This window comes from Passer domesticus, chromosome 16 (genome assembly GCF_036417665.1).
Source record: "Passer domesticus isolate bPasDom1 chromosome 16, bPasDom1.hap1, whole genome shotgun sequence".
NCBI lineage: Eukaryota > Metazoa > Chordata > Aves > Passeriformes > Passeridae > Passer > Passer domesticus.
In genome coordinates this window covers 6,965,398-6,986,631 of record NC_087489.1, presented here as the reverse complement: position 1 = coordinate 6,986,631, position 21,234 = coordinate 6,965,398, and the positions used below count along the sequence as shown (strand labels likewise).

General features: G+C 41.8%; 1 protein-coding gene across 4 annotated transcripts in view; it reads right to left on the bottom strand.

Annotated features, from left to right (window-relative positions):
- EYA2 (EYA transcriptional coactivator and phosphatase 2) overlaps nt 1–10,220 on the bottom strand; it is a 90,500-nt gene extending 80,280 nt beyond the window's left edge. For 2 of the 4 annotated variants that reach the window (XM_064391369.1, XM_064391370.1), the window contains exon 1: nt 9,706–9,843. In XM_064391369.1, the coding sequence (XP_064247439.1) occupies nt 9,706–9,770 (65 nt within the window). In that variant the 5' untranslated portion in view covers nt 9,771–9,843. Of the gene's footprint in view, nt 1–5,977; nt 6,145–9,705; nt 9,844–10,067 lie in introns of those variants that run through there. The other 2 variants (XM_064391372.1, XM_064391371.1) reach the window with 2 other exon arrangements.
- Between the last annotated feature and the right edge of the window lie 11,014 nt (nt 10,221–21,234).

Sequence of the window (21,234 nt, the reverse complement as noted above, 5' to 3'; positions counted from 1 at the left end):
AAAGAATAAAAGCCATCAGTAAGCAGAGTGTGGCTTTTCTTTTTTAGCACTCCAGTTCCTCCTCCAGCAATCTGCAGGCTGCAGTAGGTGAAGCAGGCTGGTATCGCTGCATCCTCCTTGGAATCCTGTCCGCTGCCTTCCCTCCCCAAACTTGTCCTCATGAATTCCACTGAAGCCTGCAGGTAAAATCCTTCCCCAGGCATTTTGCCCTGATTGATAGCTTTAGAGCCTTCCTTCACACGACTTCGGCTGCTTTCCAGACCTTTATTTTTATTTCTTTTTGTAACTGTCTCCAACGGGAAGTTGCACTCGGTTTTTTCACTGTACGTTTCTCTTAGAACTGACATCTCAGCATTGTAATGAAGGAACCCCTGGGTATTAGTGACAAATTAGTCACCAGCTAAAGAATATTTTCTTTTCATTTCTATACCAGGTGGAAGATATTAAAATCTCGAGAGGAATTTCACCTGCTCTGCTACAATAAATCATCACACAATTTTCTTTTAAAGTGACTTAATTTTACTGCCTCTAAAACCTCATCACCATTAAAATAGTCTTCTGAACGTGGTCAGGGAGACTTAATAGTAAATAGTATGTATTTAATTATACTTTGAAAATTAGTGTGATTTCACTTTCATACTTTAAATGGTGTTTTTAAAATATGGAATTATTCCTTTCTGAGAAGAAAACCATAGGTAGAAATTAACAGAAAAATATTTTCTCTTGTTTAGTTCTCTAATAAGGAACAGTATTAAAAAAATCTCCAGAAGACCCCACACAGTCTGCAAAAAAAAGGAGAAATATTGCACTCACTATTCTTTGTTGAAGAACTTGTAAAGTAGCAGCCAAAAGAGAGGGGGGAAAAAGGTAAAAACACTTTGGTAGATTACTGAAGCCACAGGCCATTGAAATACGGCAAAATATTCAGTGAAGGCAGAGATTTACCTTTTTTTTTTTTTTTCCCCTAGAAGGCTACTACTATTTTAGTAGTAACATATTATTAAAAAGTTGATTCTCAAAATGTTAACTTTACAACCACGCAGATTTTGTGTCATTACAGTGGGGTTTTCTACTTCTTAAGACAGATACATTTATAATCAAATTTATAATCAAAGCTAAATATGACACAAGTGGCTTACAGCTTTGGATTCAATGGCTTCATATATATTTATGTGCTTTTAATGAACAATTAATTAATTTTTCAAATTATAATAGGTCCATTAAGTAAGCCAGCAGCAAAGGAGTTAATTTTACAACAGAAAGTAACACCAAGACTGAAATTTAAGAGTCCTGCCCCACCAGCAAAAGGAGGGCAGAAGCGTGTCTATCAATAAATACAGCACACTAAGTCTACATCCAATTGTTTCTTCCTCTATTTGCCAAGAAAAGAGAAGAGCAGAAGATCAATTAAAAAGCAGAAATGTAAAACCAAAGCGTTAAACACTACGAGATATTTAAGACCCCCCAGTGTTTCTTACAAGTGCAGAGCATCACTCCCCCGGGGGAGTTCCAGCTCCAATAATTACCTTCTGTCTGCTCACAGAGTTCAAGTTCAAAACAATATTCATTTTCCACTTCCCGTCCTAAACCGGGGCACAACGCTTCTGTGCATCACTCAGCAACCACCCTGCTCCACCACAGACACGGTTAAACCACTGCTGTGATTGAATAACCCTGATTTGTGCCAGGGGGCTGGGGCAAGGAGAAGCCCTGGGCTTTAAGAGGGAAAGCACCAAGCGCCAACATCAACGCCTCTGACTTTGAGCAGCAGCATCCTTAATTACACTCAATTAGAAACCAAGCATTTGCCTCCACACCCCACCCCTAATTTGCAGGGGGGCATAAGTGGTGTTTCAGAACTAATCTAGCTAGAAGGTTTTGCTGCATCTCAAATATTTTACAGCAGACTCACTTGGCTTCCTCAGCCCCCTCCCCAAATGATATTCATCTGCTGCAGTGAAGAGGAAGGATGGCTGCCAAACAAACAATATAAAATCATATATAATAGGCAGAACACGCCTTCCTTCAAACCACAACTTAAAGAGTTTTCAGGTGAAGAGACACTGAAGAGGAAAAGACAGCAAAAATTTGTGAAAGTGGTTATACAAAACAATCTTACATTGCCTTGTGCAGGGTTACACACATTTACAGCATTGCTGAATGATTATGTATTTCTGGTCAGAGACCTAAGCTGGCCTCTTATTCAGAGAGAAATGAATTTTATTGAAAACAAGATTTCTCTAACGTACGTATTTACACAACAGGCCACTAAGGCTACACAGAATAAGGATCTCATCATTTTATTTCAATAAATAAAAAGAAAAATTGTGTCTCCCCTATCTTCCAGCTGCACACCTAATTCCACCAACACACTTAGGAGTACCAGGTCAAAGGTGTGACACCACAAAAGCGCTGTGGTACCTCCCTTTCTCCACCCAATTCAGATTTATCAACTTTTTAAACTGATGCTGGAAACTTTGCTGATTTGCAAATAGGAGCATGGACAGCACAGAAAGATGTTGATTCCCACTCTAGTTTTTGAAAGGCTCAGGCACTGAAGAAGTCAGACGGACTTGCATTGGCAGCAGTTACGATGGGATTAAAAAAAAAAATGCACTTTTGCAACAAGTACAGAAGGTTTAAAAGTGTTCCCACTCAATAAGGAATTACTCACTTGAGTGAAATGATTGGGAACTGCAGTGTGAGCACGACTGGATCTAATACATTTATGCATAGTTGAACACAAGGAAGGAGAAAATTTATGTATTTTGCTACAAGCATTAAGGCTGGCTTACTCCTAACTATCTCAGTGAAGAGGAGTAGTATCAACACAGCACTTATCAAATGCAAGCTAGCAAAAAACATGGGTTTATAAATTCAAAAATAAAGTCAGCCTACAAAAGAAGAATAAAAAGGAAAATTTGGATACAGTGAAAATAACATTCACATGTTTTACTTTAAAAAGTGTCATCTTTCAGAAAAAAATGGTGCTTTTTAGTTTGTTAAGGGGTGGAAAAAAAATCTCTCTTTTTCAAATAAAAGTATTGCTCAATTCTAGACAAGATTTTGTCTTGTTTCACCCACAGTAGTGGGGAAAAATAATAAATTTACATAGCTTACAAAAATGAAGTACACACTGTCAACATTTACTGAGGATAAAGTATTTTGTAAATACATTTTGACTTGTCTTAGAAACAAAGAATTGTCAGATAGTTGCAATTAAACTCTACGGATGGTAACTGAGCACAGAAGAGCAGTCGCAAGGGGAATCAAAATTAGTGATACAGATCTATATTCAAAACTGATCAAAGTTCTTTCCAAAGTAGCTGTAGGACAATTACACAGCAAACAGCCAAATCAAATGTGTCATCAAAAGACACGATTTGCAATAGATGGAAAACTTGTCTCTAAGACAGCTGATGAGGCTCTCTGCGTGGTGCACAGACAGAGCTGTAAATAACTGGGGCCCCCAGACTGCTTTGCTTACTCAACCTATTTAAAAAACAAAAACATTTCAGATGCCTGTCCCACTTTCCCCTCACTGTTTCTTGTGGGTGCCTGAGTAATCCTAGAGGCATGTCCAGTTTTTAAGGCATTTGCTGAGTTTAAGGAACATTCCCCACGTCCCTGTCTTTGGAAGTCCTGCTCTGGTTGAGTTTCTCTGTGAAGTCTGTTCTTTCCAGCACAGACAGAGGCACCAACTCTCCATGGGTTGACCAGTTACTATTTGGACTGACTAGTATTAATTAGTTTCCTTTATTTAGGATTATGTTTTAAATTTAGCTGGGCTGCTTTCCTTCTCAAAACCAGGAATGGCAAAGAACAATTTTCCCACGACAAGACCGAACGTCTAGAGTTAGGTGTTCAAGCCAACAGCACTAACTTACCCATTTTCTCAAACCTCTCTGCACATCTAAGGGACAATTAAAACTGGAACTACTTTGATCATTGCAACCCATAGAAGTAGAAGCCCACAGCCAGGAGCAGGCAGCAGAGAGAAATCCTGTTTTTTGCAGAGAGGGATGGCTCTGGTCGAGCTTGAAATCTGTAATGCTGGTTTCTGTAAAAACATTCCTGAAGAAGTCTATTATAGTTAAAATAATTCAAGACTTCCATTTCCCTGAATTATTAAGTGGTGTTGCAGCAAAGGCAAGTTGAGGTTCCACCATGCATCAATTTCCTCTCCAAAAAGCAGAGGGGAGATGAATGACACCAACATTTCATGCAGCACTCACACAAAGACATGGACGTGAAGAAATCTCAGGTTTGTAACCAAATACTTTAAACCTTCATTTCCTTAACAGAAAACCAGCTGGGAATAAGTTAGAAGTGGGCTATCATCAAGGAAGTTTCTAACATCTGAACAACAAACTTCAGTTCCACCAGTCTCTGTGCATCAATAACAAATCCTTCACCTGCTTTTCAAATTGCTACGGCCCAAATCATATCCAGGCTCTCACAGCCTCGAGCCCATTTTCACTCTTTGTATTCAAACCTGGCAACAACAACAAAAAAACCCCCAGCAGTCTTGCAAATAACAAAATCCCACACCCCAACAAAACACGCACCCTGCTTCTACTAAATAAATGTCAGTCAACAAATAGGCATGAATTTCACAATGGCTGAGGTCATTCCCTTTAAGTCATTACGGTTTGTGGGTGAGTTTTCCTGGTGGTTTTAACATTGGTTTCTGTGATTGCAGCTATGCTTATTTATGCATTTAAGGCGTATGATCTAATACACTTAGGTTTAACTACTTCATTCTTTTGACATTCTTTCCAAATTATAAAAAGGATTCTTGGTGTTTTCACTGCCTTGGTAAAGCAACAAAATTGCTGTCCACATAATTTCTTAAAAATACAGAACAGAGTAAGTACTTGTTGAAAATAATTCAAAGGAAAAAAACCTTACCCCAGACATTCCCTCCTCCAAGATAACACTTTTGCTCTCTCTCTCTCTCCCTCTCCCCCCTTCTGAGGGAACATGCTATTTTTTTAGAAATAGATGTTTTGCTGGCTTTTTAAAAACAATATCCAGGCCTTAAGAGTGATTCAGCTACAACTTATAATCAACACAGTAGTCCAGCTTATTTTTTTAAGCCTTTCTATTTTTACTGTTATGCGCTTAAAAAACTGCACATTTGCGGTATGCTTCAGTCACATTGCATCTTCCACAGCACTTTGAATTCTACAATAATGCTCATTTTATTCAACGCCTTTTGGTTATTATCTACCAGGGATCTCTGCGTGATAAAAATCAAAGAAGGGAATTTTCTACCTTTTTCTAATGGAAATTTAAATTATCTTCTTCCTCCAAGGCACAAAAAGCCCCCAACATCCAAATGAAGATGGAGAAATTCACCGACTTGTAGGAAACATTCAGAAACATTTTCAAGAAGCTGAAATGAAAATTAAAATTGTGCAGGGAGATGGGCGTGCACATATCTCCCCCAACACTGTGTGCAGTGCATGGCTATTACCTTATTTACAGAAGTCACGGTAAAACATTTTAATTGACCTTTTTAAACTTGAGGCCATGGGTAATTCTGTATTTCTGGAGTCCCTGATATGGTTTTATACGTTCAAGCATGTTTCTAATCAGCAGTAGAAAAGGTGGAGAACCCCCCACAAGCTCTGTGGAGAGAAAAGGGCCCCATCCTGTGCTGCCCCAGCAGAGGAGCTGCCACCTCTTGCAGCTCACCAGGTACAGCTGTCCTGAGTCCAGCTCTGACCCAGCCAGGCCAACAAAAAACTATTCACTGGCACACAAAACACTCTCAATTTCTCAAGCCATCATCCCCCCAAATCTGTAAAATCCCCCTCATCACAGCCACACACTCTGTGGGCACCACAGCAACCTCCCAGCCTCCTCTGTCCTCTCCATCTCCATCCTTTCCAAGCTGCTTTTTCTAACCGAACCCCAACTACAACAATCCCCAAAAATTCCAACAAACCTTGAAATTCCCCATAAACCTTACCAGAGCCCTGCAGCAGACTCCTGGCTTTGCACAGAGCCTCTGCAGCTCAGCACCAGGGGAATACCTCAGCACGGCACGAAGGAGGCACTTTCCGGGCACAGCGGAGGTGACAAACACCACGAGAGCAAAGCCAAGATGCCATCTTGACTTCAGGCAAACAACCTCTCCTGACCTCTGGCAGCTCCCACACACTATTAAACAAAAAGTATTCTCTCCATGTTAATGAACCATGTACAATCTAACAGATAACGCTGATGTTAAATAAACATGTTTGTATGTGACTCCTAATGCCAGGACTTAGGCAGCTGCAGACAAATAATTTTAAATGGGAAGGATTATGCCCGTGTAGTCTTTCTCATCTCATTTTACATATCTTTGAAATAATTAAAATACATAATTAAAGCACAAGCAGAAAGACTGAGTGAAAAGAGGTTTGACTATTTTTAATTAAATATTTACTCTGTGACACACTCACTGGAACCATCTCTGCAGTGAACATTATTTTGGATCCAATTTTCCTCTCACACCTCTTGCAGCAGTAAATCAAGATCAACTGAACAGCCTGACAAAGAAGGGAGCTGGATCGGGTTTTGAATGCTCCAATAAAAGACTATTTTTCATGGGACTTAAATCCTTATTCCAGTTTTCTCCTCTCTCCTGCTTCAAACCTTGGGTAGCACCAAATCTACCTGCAAATGGCAGCACCTCCAGGCCCCAAATGACCCAACCAAGTGGAGCAATTATTTGCATCCTAATTGAAGGGCTTATCCTCACCTGATTAAAACAAGGTGTTTGTTAAACATCATTACTTGAGTTAAGATCTGCAAATAAAGATGAAGTATTGTTTTAAGAATTTGACTGCCATGACACAATTGTTTTCTGATGGGATCTCCTAATCAACAGTCCCAACAAGGATTTTCAGCAGAAAAGGAAGGGAAAGAGATTTGACAAGTTCTCCCTATTCATATCAAAGTGAGCAAAATGCCAAAAGGTTTGAGTACTTACATTTTTTTTCATAGACATATTAAAAAAAAAATCTTGTATTTTTTACTAAATTAAGCCACCAAAAAGAAGGATGTATTTAAGCCTGAATGGCTTTACTTTTATATATACTATTGTTTGTAACTCTGAATATATTTTTTGTTCCTAACTATTTTTCTGTCATGTGCCGTACAATGTGAAATTTAATGAGAATAACCTGATTGTTAATCCAGGACACTCCTCCATGCACTAACGAAATATACATTGCTACTGCTGTGAAAAATACACAGGTACGAGGAAACTAACTATACACTGGGAACGGCAGGATGAGATTTCCTTCCTTACATGGTCTACCAAATGACTCCTCCACTTACAGGCTACATTTAAAATTTTCATATTAAAACCGTAGTGTTCCACGGCTTATGAAAAGGATTTGAATTTGCAACTTCATTTAACAGTTTGTCCCAAATAAGTTACCACAGCCAGGCAAAATTAACTCAAAAATATTTTCTTAGCATTCAAAGAACTTATGCTAGTTTTCACAGATTTACAAAAGCATTTTTCACCGCATAAGCAATCTTAACAATCATTTCCACAGATTAGATCTAACAACCTGTGAATTTATTGCAGAAAGAATTTACTGCAAGGAATAATTAGTCTTCAGCACTGCTCATACTTGTTCTCTGGCTGAAGACACCTTAAGACCATCTGGTTACTGCAAAATTTGGCACAGAAAAAACAAATCTTACTGAAGAGAATTATAGCCGATTTCAGAATAGCTGTTGTACTACTACACATCATAAATAACAGTTGGGAAGACAGCAGAAAATTAGTAACGTCTCTAATTGTTTTCTTTGTCAGCAGAGTGTACACATACACACTGACACACAAACACAGCCACGCAGAATTCAGCCCGACGCCTCGCAGGCTTGAAGTTAAACATGCAACTAATATTTGCAGGATTAATAGCTAAATTATTAAATTTTCAGAGGAAAAAAAAAAGAGAAAAGCATATTAACCAGGTACGCATAACAACACAACAACACATGAGACTCTTTAAGTGATATTCTGAGATCAAGTTCTTTGTGTGAATACCTGAGTTTAATTCCTTCTTATAATTCAAGGCATATCCGCACACACCGTGGAGTTGAATACGGGGCTTATTGTTGGAGGGGGAGTTATCAACAACATTTTTATTTCTCCCTAATGAAGCTTTTCTAATGGAACCTAAGGCTGCCAATGTTGTGAGGTATTTGAAACAGGAACCCGATTCAAAAATTTCAACCAAATAATGGTGATAAGATTAGCGAGTCATGGGAATGGAGTCTCCACGTACTATTTTAAAAGAAAATGAGCTGAGGGGAGTGGGCTAAGCAAAGTAAAGCAAAACAAACTGATGAGCGTAAAACCAAAAGTATACACCACTTGTTATTTAGCCAAATGTTTTGACCTGTTGGTGGGTGAGTAGAAGAGGCACAAGAATTACGTGGACAATTTGATTCTCCAGCTACACAATTCAATTTTACACCATAATTTTTTTCTTTTTTTTTTAATTAAGAGTTTTAAGTTAGAACAATTAAGTCAAGTTATCAGCTGCTGTACCATTTCAAGTAAATTCTCAAAACATGCTTAAAAAGTTTCTGGAAAGTCTCCAAAGCTAAGAGCACTGATTATTTTCAAGGCATTTGTACCGCAAGTCTTTCCTACTTGCTTGTGTTACATCTCAGGCCACATGATGCCTTCAATTTCAAAGCAGAAATAAAAATTCAGCTTTATTAAGGCATGGAAACAGTTTCCCCATGTAAAAAAGGATGATGAGAAAAAAATGTATCCTGTCTGAAGCAACAAGTAACAAAACAATGCAATGCTAAATGTATGAAACTATCCAAGAAGCATTACTTTAGACACAGAATTACTAGTTTAAATGTATGCCATCTTTTGTGGACCAGATTGCCCTAATAGCCACAGATGTGGACTAGCATGAAGAAGTTTAGACATGCTTTCTCAATAAACTGGGGGAGAAGAAGGGGAGGGACCCTTCCACGGATGGCACTGCGGAGAGAAGAAATTCTCAGTAAATTAATGAAGTCCACAAGAGAGACAAAACAATAAACCATTCCTGCCACTGCTTTTAACGGCGCTCAGGGATGTGTGAATTTGATATTGCGCTGAACAAAATTTCTGTTAATATTTGATACAGACCAATAAACAGTTTATTGGTTCACTAAAAGTATTTTAGCAATCACAACTTCACACAACAGAATATATCATTATTTGAATTGTCTGAACAACAGTAGCTGTATACCATGAATAATTTCCTTTAGAGGCCATTCACTGGGCTCAAGCACAATTTAACACTCAGAAAAGTTTACTTAAACTGCATAAATCACATACAAGTTTTCCTCACAGAAGCAGCCGCGGGAAAGTGCAGCGGCTCATTTTATTTAAACGCACGCTCCAGCTATTAAAATCACTAATAACCGGGGCTCGCTTGACGCTAAAACCGACCCGCACGCTGCGCAGCAATTAGCTCCCCGTGCTAATTCTGGGTCGCGGCTCCGTACGCAGGACCCGCCGCTGCCCCGGAGCCGCTCCGCGCCCGCGCTCCGCCGCAGCCGCCCCCGACGGGCTCCGGGGCTCCGCGCCCCCCGCCCCGCACCCGCGGAGCGCTCGGGCCCGCGGAGCCCCGCCGGGCAGCCCGCACCCGCGGCCCCTCCGCGGGCGCGCAGAACCCGCGCCCCACTCACCGGCGGTGCAGCGCGGAGCCGCGGCGCTGCGGAGTGTGCGCGCCCGCCGCGGGCGCAGTGAGCATGTGCGAGGCAGGCGCGCATGCCCGCGGAAGGGAGCGCAGCGGAGCGGGGCGGCGGCTCCGCACCCCGCGCTGCGCCCCGGGCGCGCCCACCCGCCCCCTCCCCGCCGCGCCTCCCGCCGGAGCCGCCCGCGGGCTGCGCGGGGCGCGGAGCGCAGCGCCACGGCCGCACCGCGGTACGGCACGGCACGGCACGGCACGGCACGGCACGGCACGGCGCGGGGGGTTTGCCCTCGGCTCCTCTGTCCTGTCGCTCGCGGCGCTGCCCCGGTGCCGCCGCCGCCGTCGGGGCGCACCTACCGCACGCGTGGGGCCGCGGCGCGTCCCGGCGCCCGCAGCGCCGCGCTGCCCGCGGTGCCGGGGCGGAGGAGGAGCCTCCCGCGGCTCCCGGGGCCGCCCGGCAGCCCCCCGGCAGCCCCCCGCTACTGTCGCGGAGCTGCCCGCGCCCCCGGGCCGCAGGGAGCGCGGAGCCGCCGCTCCCGGGCGCGGGCCGGGCAGCGCTCTCAGCGGCGGTCCGTACGCGCCGGGCGCGCTTGCTCCCGCCCGTGGCTATGGTTTTATGTCGGTGCTATCAGCTTTGATCGAGCTGCAAGTCTTTGAAATACATTTTTTCCCGTAGAACTTGGACCCTTGAACACCATGTGAATACCACCTTGTCTGTAACCTCTGTTCCTATGAAAACAGTCACTTTAACTGCAGCCCTTGTGTTACGGGTCTCTAGTCACAATTTTTAAATATCAGTTTAAAAGGAAGGGCTCTTGTTGATGTCTAGCTTGTCTTAACACACACAGTGCCACAGAGCCATGGGTTCTGCAGACCTGCAGACACAGGATCACTCACACAAGCCACCTTTCTGCACTCAGAGCATCACACGGCTCCTGGCTCCCCAGAGGGTGAAAGCCTGCCCATAGTTCCCATCACCTCAAGCGACACAGAATGGATTTGTGGCTGTACAGAGGTGCTGTCCCATCTCTCATGTCAGCACAAAAACAGGGGCAATGCCCCTTGTGCTCCTGCCTGATGTGCTGCACTCCTCCATCAGGCACCTCATCTGCTTGTTTGCACATCCTCTAAGAAGGTGGCAGGAGGCACCTTCAGATGGTTTATGCTGGGAAGATGGGGCTGGGACATCCCACTGCACACCCCTTCCCTGAATCCCCTTGTGCTGTACACCCCACAAACTGCTTCCCCTTGCCCATGCTGGCCTCGTCCCTGCTCAGGTACCAGACAGTTTCTCCCTTCCACTGGCATACCTGCTTGCTGGGGATGCAGCCTGGCCACAGCAGCATTGGAGTGTTTCATTTCCACACCCTGCTCTTCTTCCTTATTTCCCCTCCTCACCAGTCTGGGACAGACTGCATTCCTCCAGTTCTGTCTCTCCAGCACTGGGGAGGCATCGGGGAGACCTGCAATTCCTTGTCGTGACAGCTTTTATTACACCTAGCCCTTTCCTCAGGAAGGAGATATCCCATGAACCGCAGTGGAAAAGCCAAAGGAGCACAAAGGGTGTTGAGTTCAGGGTTTGAACAAGCTGCAGCCCACTCATGGATTTAACTCAAAATTTTGACAATGGAACAAAAACATCATTGCAACGAGACAGCTGTTTTTACTATCAAAATCTCTCAGATCAGTTTGACTGCAAAGTGTGTTCCTACAATCCAAAGGAGACAAAGCTCCCAGCATCAGTTTGGAGCTGGCAGGCTTCCTAGCATGAGCTACCTCCCGCCAGCCTAGAAAAACCAAAGCTCTTTCAGTTGTTATTCCCCATCAGTTCTCGGCACTAACCCCCTGATTTCCCCATGGATTATCTGCAGTTCTGAGTTTACACTGCTCTCACATTAAACTCTGAGCAAGCACTGGTTGGGGGGGCTTCCTTGCTGTCTTTCTCACCTGTAATTGGGGTTCTGGTGAGGAGTCTCTGAAGTACAAGAAAGTCCTTGGATCCATCTTGAAAAGAAATCTTTTCCTTCCACAACCTGCCGTGCCCAAAAGCCTGATTGCCACATTAGCTCCTTTTGAAGCTGGTTTTAACAAGTAAATTCATATCTAAAAATGCCTTGTTTGCAAAATTCTCCCGACTCCTGATTTCACAACATATTTGAATATATGCTTAGTTTTATGCATGTGAATAGGCCTACAACAGTCAATACAATTATTTACCTAAGTGCTTAAAGTCAGGCAGGTATTTAAGAATTAGTATTGTTTGTGGTAATGCCACGGCAAGCCAGGCAGGGACCAGGACCTCATTGTTTGTTCAGCAACCTGCACACAAAAAGACACTCCTTGTCCCTTTCAGTATAAGTAATTTTTGTAAGTTGTGAGTAACTTGTGAATCAGTGCCAAAAACACCTTTCTTGAGCTGGTGAGTAAACATTATTTGTCTACTCTAATATCCTTCTTATTTACCGAAAACATTGTATGCAATATTTAGAAAAGTAATAAAGGCACAGTGGGGAAGGGGTGGGAAAAGAGGAAGATAAAGGATATTTTTTCAATTAGGTATTTTAAGTATTTTCATCATTGTTAGGATCCAGGAAAATACCTGTAGATCTTAAAAGGCCTTTAGAAAGGCAAGGGAATAGTATGGCTTCTGCCCCATCAGTGGGGCTGTGGGTGGGTGTGCATGGGGCAGACAGCTGCAAGGTGAGGGACAAGGAGCCAGTCCTTGTAGTTGGCTTGATGAAAGTCTCAAATTTCATCAGGCTGGGGCATCATCCGCCATGCAATGCCAGGGATTTCTCAGACCAGTGGAAATTGTTTTGGTCATAAACCAAGGAACGTTTAGAAGGTGGTTACTCTGTGCTCACTCCCACATGTCTTAAAGATTAAATGGAAATGGTGCAGAAAGCTCCACGTAGTCACCAAATGGAAATGCTCCTAATCATTGGGCTGGGTGCCAGTGTCCTGCACAGATTTAAGAGATAATGGTCCTCCTTGGCACCTGAGCAGGCAGACAACACCCTGTCCTTAGGGAGCACGGGGAGCTGTCTTCTGCCAGACCTGGGTTATCCCATAGTGTGGGAGAGCCACACCTCAGCCTCTCTGAGGAGAAGGTGAAGAGGTAGATCCCAAATTTTAGTTACTATGGAAATTTCCCGTGAAGAAATACTACCAGCTTCTACTGTTGACCTTGTTGTCAAAAAGAAGAGAACTACATCAGTACAAACAACTGGTTCTGCTTTTAAAGACAATAAATTAGCCAGTACTGAACTTCATCACGGTCCTTCACATTAAAATGTGATGTCCCCCTCTGTCACAAACCAAGGTGAGAAGTCCTCGAAAAGGATGCTGAGGATTTATTGGGGTACTGAATATGGTTAACCCTGAGCATAGAAACACCCCGAGTCAGAAATTGCTTTACAAAGTGTAAGAATTTAAAAATAATGCATTTTGGGCTCTTCCTAATTGTTCTCTGGTCCTTGGGTTCATGTTTTCAATTTCTGTTTGCAACCACAATGCTGAGTAACTTAGTTGTCTTCTAAAATTAAAACTGAGAATCTCACATTTTCATGTTTTCACATGATGCCAGAGCTCAGGCTTTGTGGGGAAAAAAAAAAACAAAAACAAACCCCAAACACCCCAACCCTCGCATTTTAGAAGACTTTCAACAAAATTGCGAAAGTTGGCAACCATAATATTTCCTAACACAATATTTTGTGGATTCCAGTGAAATTTCATTCTCAAGGCTAATGGTTGCTTTTTCTCTGGTAAATGTCCTGAATTGCTGCTGCTGTTATTGTTAGAACACTGTTAATTTATGCAGTAATTTAAAAACAGAGGAGAGGTACTCTGTCCTCAAGTAATTAGAGGATAAATAACATAATCTAGAGACTATTTTAAATTTCTTTGCTGTACAGCTAAACAGAATTATGTAAAAATGTCCTATTTCACATATTAGTGCTCAGGCCTGCAAGACACCAAGGGTCTGATTCTGGAAATACTTTAAATAAATTTAATTTGAATGCCACCACACTGCCCCCAGTGCAATAAAGCATTTCATATGGGACTGTGCCATCCGAGGGGGCTTAACTGTGCTGTACTTGGTTGCATTTTTGGTGCCAAAACGCTCTGCTCCGTGTAGGATGAATTCTTCTGTGGATAACAAGAGCTGTGTCAGGATCTGTGTGCTAACATCTCACATTCAGAACCAGAGCCATCAATTCTGAGATTATTCTTCTTATTTCTAAGAACGCCTTGTTTGCAAATTCTCAGGCCACAGCGTTTAACACATTTTATCTCAGTCTTTGGTATTGATGATAAGCCAATATGTGTTGTTTAGCCTGTTTCATCAACATTCAGAACATTTGTAACTGATAAACAAAGTGCATGTTAGCTATTAAAGCTCAAAATTAGGCAGGCAGTAAAAAGTAATCTGAGAGCAGGACTGTAGCTACTGATACTATTGAAGCTGGTCTTAAAACATATGGTTTCTAATCATTGACACAATGCACAAAAATAAAACCCTGCGACGGAGGAGTGCCTGATCTATTCACCACTAAATGATCAAATATGCCTGTTTGTTTTTTAGTTTTATGTCCCCTTCCTCTTTCTGGTTTTCAAAAGTAGAAGCTTGCTATTTAATATTAGCTGAAGATTTGGCCCTTTGTACCAGCTGCAGACGGGCTTCGTTAATCAATTTCCACTACTGGATTGAAATGAAAAAAATCCAGATTTTTTCTTTTCCTGTACTTTCCCACTATTTCGCTTGGAATTTCTCCTGTAGAAACAGTTGATCTCTCTACTCCATCCTTCCTGTTTCCTCATGCTTTAGCGGAAAAATGTTTTGGACTGTGCAGGCAATGCAACTTCACAAATAAAACATCCACTGACAGAAAATGTGTGATTTGTTTCCGGCTGGGATCCTCCACTCTTACAGCAGGCATCTCTAACAATAGGAGTAAACCAAATTTCATCTTTGAGCACAGCTGAAAAATAATTAGTTTGCATAAAAAGGTATTAAACTGAAAAATAAGTATTATGCCCATTTTGGTCTTTTCCTTTATGAGTTTTTTTTCAAGACCTCTTTTAATAACATAATGTGAGACTAAAATTCTTGTCTTGTGCTGCCTGCATGGAGCATTATATGCAAATACGTGGTTCCTGCTGACTCACTTTGCCACATGCAGTTACAAACCCAGATCTGAATATGGGAAATGCCATGGCTCTGCTGGTGGAAGGAATGATGGTCTGCAGGAGAGATTTGAAAACCTGCCCCTGAGCTGAAGCAATATTTTAAAGTTAAGCTTTGATGTTATTTCAATTACCAGCAATAAAAATTAAAAAAAAAAAATCACTAGGAAGAATTTGGACATCGATCCATTTGGAGAGGAGGTGCAGGATTGGGGGAAACTTTTTTACACTAGAGCTGAGAAATGAGCAATTTTCAGTTCTAATCAATGTGTGCATCAAAACCCAGATTAATAAAATCTATATTAGCTTTTAATAAAAGCACATTCCCTTTGAATCTAGTATGTATTGGGGACCCAAAAGGAAGACACATGGTCCACTCCTGTGGCTATGAGTAAAAACAGAAGGGATTTGTGCAGTTATTTTCTCATGGGTCCTTGGCTTTTTAAAATTTTTTTCTTTACACTTCAGGTGAAACATTTTGTAGATAACAGCTTCCTCTTCAGAGAAGACTTATGAATTCCATAGGCTGGCAAACGTCCTCATGAATTACAGCTTCTGGCTCTGTTTCATTATGACTGGAGCAGTGTGCATGAGGCAAAACCTAATTTGAAGTTGCCTCTGACCCATATAAAGTTGCATCTCTCTCTAGGTGGCTGATGTTTCAGTAAGCCAAAAAAAGCTGGATTTTGGGTGGGCTCCAAACAAGGCACTGGTTGGCTTTTGATGCAACAGCATCAGAGTGCCCTGGCTGGGCTGCAGCAGCAACTCAGTAGCATTGCTGGGACAGAGAGCCTCAGCGGTCTCCCAGAAATATTTAATCTAATTTATGTTGTAGAATTGCAAGTATTTTGGAAGTTGACTCATACAGGAATGAAAAGCCATTCTTCTTGATTTTGACTGCAAGGAAGAGCTTGATTTTAGGAATTGGAATGCAAGCACTCCAAAACTTTTTTAGTATGCCTGTCCTAGTGGGAATGAGTCTCATTATTATGTACATTAAAATTGATAATCAAAGACAAATGCTTCAGTCTGTTATTTTAAACTTGGAGAATGTTTACCTAAATTCTATCTACTTTCATTCAGGAATTCTCATCTGGCTTTCTAAACTGTTCTCTATCTTTAAAGAACGTTTCTTTAAATCACATCATACTTGATGGAAAAGTAGGGGCAAATTCAGTTGTACTTTGAATGTAATTTAGCTGCACCATAGAAACAGGCTCTCAAACCTTTCATCGAACTGATTTACGAGCGGAACTAAGGTTTGCTTAGTACAACATTTTCACAGTAAGAGTTACATTCCCACAAAAGGGAATGCTGTCAGGTAGAATGACCATGAGTCAATTCTGCCAAACCAATTGCTTTGTTCAGATAAGCCACTCTGGCTGCCACAAAACTTTAATTAGAAATTTAACACAATATTTAAAAAATTGCTCCAAACCATGGCTGTTAAGTATTTTGAAACAGTCTGAGAATACAACAGAGCATTTTGCTAATTTCCCATCATTAGTAGTCACTGGACTTTTATATTTGTTTTACAAACTAATGAAAGGGCAGATGCTGGAAGAAGTGGAATGTATCAAAGGAGATATGCTTCCAGAGTGCAACTTGTACTGCATTTAATATTGCTTGGGATTACCAACTGGAAAGATCCACTCCAAATTAAAAGAGTAAGTGTTCTTTCCTAACTCCTATGCAAATACAGCGAAATTCAAGAAAATCAGATCTAGTCAGTCAGTGCTAGGAAATCACTAATAGTGTATTCTCAAATTTTTCATCAAGCATGCAATTATTCCCTTCTTGTTTATTATGACAGAGATCATTTGCATCTTGCTAATCCATATTAGGGGCAGGAATAAGCCCCATCCTCAAACTTTGAGGCCAAGAACTCCAAGCATCCTTCCAATACCTCACTGGTCACCCTTTAGGAGTGTAAAGCAAGGAAATCAATATGATTTATAGTTTTGGGGGCAATTCTCTGCAGATCAATTTACCCAGGATAATTCTTTTAAAAACTGACTCTGGTAAAATGTTTCCTTTTCTTTCTGTGCTCAAGAAGATAATTGGACTAAAATGTTCCCTTATGCTCCAAAAATGTGACTTTGCATGATCTAATTTTTTACTTTGTTTTTGCTTAAGCCTACATGCGCCTCCTGCTCCCATTACTAGTGCAGAGGAGCAGCACTTCATGTCCTTCCTTGGCACAGAGGAGACAGGCAACTGTCTGCCCTACACAGCCCAGATTCGTACTGACCCAGGAGATCCACTCCTCTGCTAGGTTGTGAGCAGAGAAATGTTCAAAAAGAAGTTATTCCAAATTATGGGAGGTATTATGATAAGATCTCCATCTGGCTTGCAGCAATTTGAGTACTTCTACTGCCTTGTTTATACCATTTTAAATATCTAATGAATACAATATGCTGTCCCCAAAATAATATAGCATATAAGGCCTGTAAATTTAGAGTTGAAAGTTTTATTAAAGAACTTGGCACATTACCTCTCTGTAAACATTAACTGAGTGTTCCTAAAAATGCTTTCCCAAGCTTCTATTGCACCAAACAAGAAGACAGGGGAGTACAGGTAGGCAGGATGAAGTGGCAATCCAGTGGACAAGCTTGCTCTTGTTTGGTAGATATTTTCCCCAACAACTGTTCACTTCAATGTTATGTTTTTCAGGGAGCAGCAAATGCCAACAGATTCCGAAGGGAAGGGGGCCCAGGAACCAAGTGTGGCTGCAGCACAGTGGTGGGTGCCAGCAATGGGGCCTGTTTAGAACCCCAGAGGAGAGGAGCAATGAAGCAGGGTCCACCCAGGCGGGGGCTGGAGGGGGAAAAGAGGAGACCAGAGAAAAGCACAGGAGCAAAGCTCACCCAGGACCCCAGGACACACAAATGCCTCTAGCCCAGACAGGGCTGGGTGCCCTGGGGCTGAGCCTAAGCAGAGCTCCTGGGCTGTGGGCAGGGGCTGTGGGTGGAGGAGGCCCAGGTGAGGCTGCTCGGAGCAGTTAAGGACTCCATACATCCAGGGTGCTGCCAATATCTGGAAATAGCCGTGGTCCAAACGAATCTGTTTGTTTGCTGCAGTTTGGTCAGGGCATGAGCAAACAGGCCGGGATACACAGGGCTCCAAACGACAGCTCGGGCTCGGCTCCAGCCCTTGTGAGGGAGCTTCTTGTGCAACTGCAGCCTCGGGGCAGGCAGAGACACACCAGGTGTGTGCCAGCTGGAGACGGGTTTGTGCCCAGCAGGTGACCTGTGTCACTGCCCTGCAGGCACCAGCTGGCTCTGGCCACCAGCAATTCTCTGGGCCTCGCTGGGTTCTGTTATTTATGTGACTCTACCAGCTCTTGGCAAAGACCAAACTGGCCCAAAGGCTTGGTTGGGCTGTGCCCAACTGGGGCAGGAACAGGGAAAGCCCAGCTGGAGGAGCTGTTCCATGAAGTTTTTGAACCTCTTTCTGCTGCACATGGTCTGTGAGAAGACCCAGCTTGTTTTTTTTCCAAAACGAGTTGGTCTCTTTAGAGCACTGAATGAGATGGATCATTTTCCTTCTTCATAGTGAGGTATCCACATTGCTCTCTTAGAACGTTTTATAGAAAATAATGGGTTTTTATATATATTTATAGTCACTTTTTTTTTTTTCCCCTTTATGAACTGATGGGAAATAATATCTTGGTTTTGGAGAAAATGATTTTGCCACCAGGCTTCATGAGCCTCTCTTCATTCATTTCAAACATTGCCCATTTTAACATTAACTTCCAGAGGCGCCGTATGCCAGTACAATACAGATCAGAAATATTGAGTGCATTACAAGTAGCAGGTTACACTTCAAAACACTTGGTTCACAGTGTTTGAGACCATTAATCATTTTTATTATTCTAAAGGACTGAAAGGGCTTAGAAACTTTGCCTAGGAAGCAGTATAGATTCTGAACAGCTGCACTACGACTCCTGCTCACATTAGGTTTTGGACAGACCATTGATTTTCAGTAAATGTTCTTGGCGGCCAGGAAGTGCTGAAACTGGCAAACTCTCTCTCACAAACTCTTTTTTTTTTTTTTTTTCCTTCTGAAATGAAAAACATGCTGGTTATTCTGATTTAGATCATCAGTATGGCCCTGATTTACCACTACATCACACCCTCATAAAACTGGAGTATCAAGGGACCTTAGTTACAGGCCAGACAAAATCAAATCCACGGCAGGGAGCATATATACAATTTTGCAAGATTTCTTTTTTTGGAGTCTGTGTTAATAGGCACTGCATATGTAAACTCTTGCATATGTATTTTCTTTGTGGTTATGACAATTATTAGCAAGGAAGATACCCAATACAATTTGGCTGTAGGTGAATTCAGATTTTCAGAAAAGACTGAGAAACATTGCACTTAGAGGAAAAGTAGCACATCCACAAACTAACAAGGTATTATCATTTCCTATGCAATTGTGTCTGCACTAAAATGACATTTTATTTGGTCTCTTTATATTTTTGCATACTTTGTTCTGCAAATGAGTATACCAGACACTGCACAGAGAGATGACAGGATACTTTATCCTGGCTTTCCTTCCTGAAAGTTACACTTTATTACTTGTAAACTGGAAAATACAACCTGCATTGTTCCCAAACCCGTGGAACTGTTTAAGAAGAGAGGCATCTAGAACTAGCTACATTTTTAAGAGATAATAGGACTGTAGTTTAGACTTGAATGTTGAACTTTAATGCATAAGAAAATCTCAATTCAATAATAAAAAAACCTGTGTCTGAAAATAGCATTCTAATTAAATCTTATGAAAATTTTAGAGACAAAGGGGGTACATAAACATTATTTGCATCCCCTAGGCAAAGCAATATCACTTTTTCTTTAATTTAACCTTTTTACTTCTCTTTTCATGCCTCTTAAAAGCTCTGTTGGTTTGCTTTTTTTTTTTTTTTGTAGAGAGGGGGAGGGAAATTGGAAACCCTCCTGCCCTGCCAGCAGAGGTGGAAAACAAAAATGTTCAGATGCCAAAACCTAGAATTATGTTCTGAACGGATGCAGTATAAAGCAGCAATATTTTGATATTTTCAGTTGGACCATTTAGAATGGAAATAGAATTATATCATATTTGAAAACAGTTCTGGAAACAGAAAAGCTGCAGTCTTTGTAATTGGATTTTTCTTGAAAAAGATTCTTATGAAGAGCACTTTCAAAAAAGAAGTATTGTAGATGGGTTAGTGAGGAGTACAGCAGTCAGAGAAATAGAAACATTTTCTGTATTTGAAGTTTGCAGTCCTATAGAAATTTTCATGTGGAAAAGCCTGGGTGGAAAAAAATTCAAACATCTCATGTGATTGGTCAAATATTCAATATAAAAAAGGCTCCCATTTCCTTGCTCAGTAAAAATAAATTTACTGTTTGTGGGGTTTTGTTTCTGAAGTCAGGTCATTAAAGACGAATCTCTTTTCTTTCTTTTTTTTTCCCTTGGGTTTTTTATTTGTTTAGTTGGTTTTTATTATTATTTTTTGTATGTTTGTTTGATTTTTGTTTGGGGGTTTTGGTTTCATTACTTTCATTTTTTGTTTGTTTGAGTTTTGTTTTGGGGGGTTTCGTTTGTTTGTTTTTTTCATTTTTTTGTTTGTTTCTGAGATGGAGTAAGTTTCTAGTTTTCATGGCTTTCATAAGCTCAAACCAACTCATGCTCCATGAAACAAATGAGATGTCTCCAACTCTGTAGCGTGTAAAAGCTCATGGCTCTGGGGTGAGTGTCACGATGTGCGTGTGCAGCAGCCCTGCAGTGATTTAGTGCCCCCAGGGCTGGCACAGCTGCCGAGGGTATCAGACAACGAGCCCACTCGGGCTTATTTATAGAGACCCACACGCTTTTCATCTCCCTTTGGAATTTGTATTTCAGTAGCATTTGAGATCCCAGCCTTCCTGCACTCTCACAAGAGAGCATAGTGCCTCTCCTGAGGAGCTGAGATTTTAAGATAGGCAGACGAGGGGAGAAGGAAGGGAAGGGCTCCCTCATTCCATCAGCTCAGCTCCGGGTTCCCAACAGGAAAACTGGGATACGGAGCCTTGCCCATTTTGAGCTGCGGTTTTTGTGTTTTGGTTGGGGTTTTTTAAAGACAGTCATGCTTTGGGATTGCACAGAAAACCAATTTGCTGCACAGTGCCATTTAGAAAGTGAACTCGTGTCTGGACAATTTTCCACCAGAGCCTGTCCAACTTCCCAAACTGCTTTCTTTTGTTGCTTTTGGGATGAACTTGACTTTCATCGCAGAGAGCCCTCTCCTTTGTTTTCAAAGGCTTTTTCTGCCAAGCCAAGTAACTGTATTTCTCAAGCACAGTCCTCTGAAGGC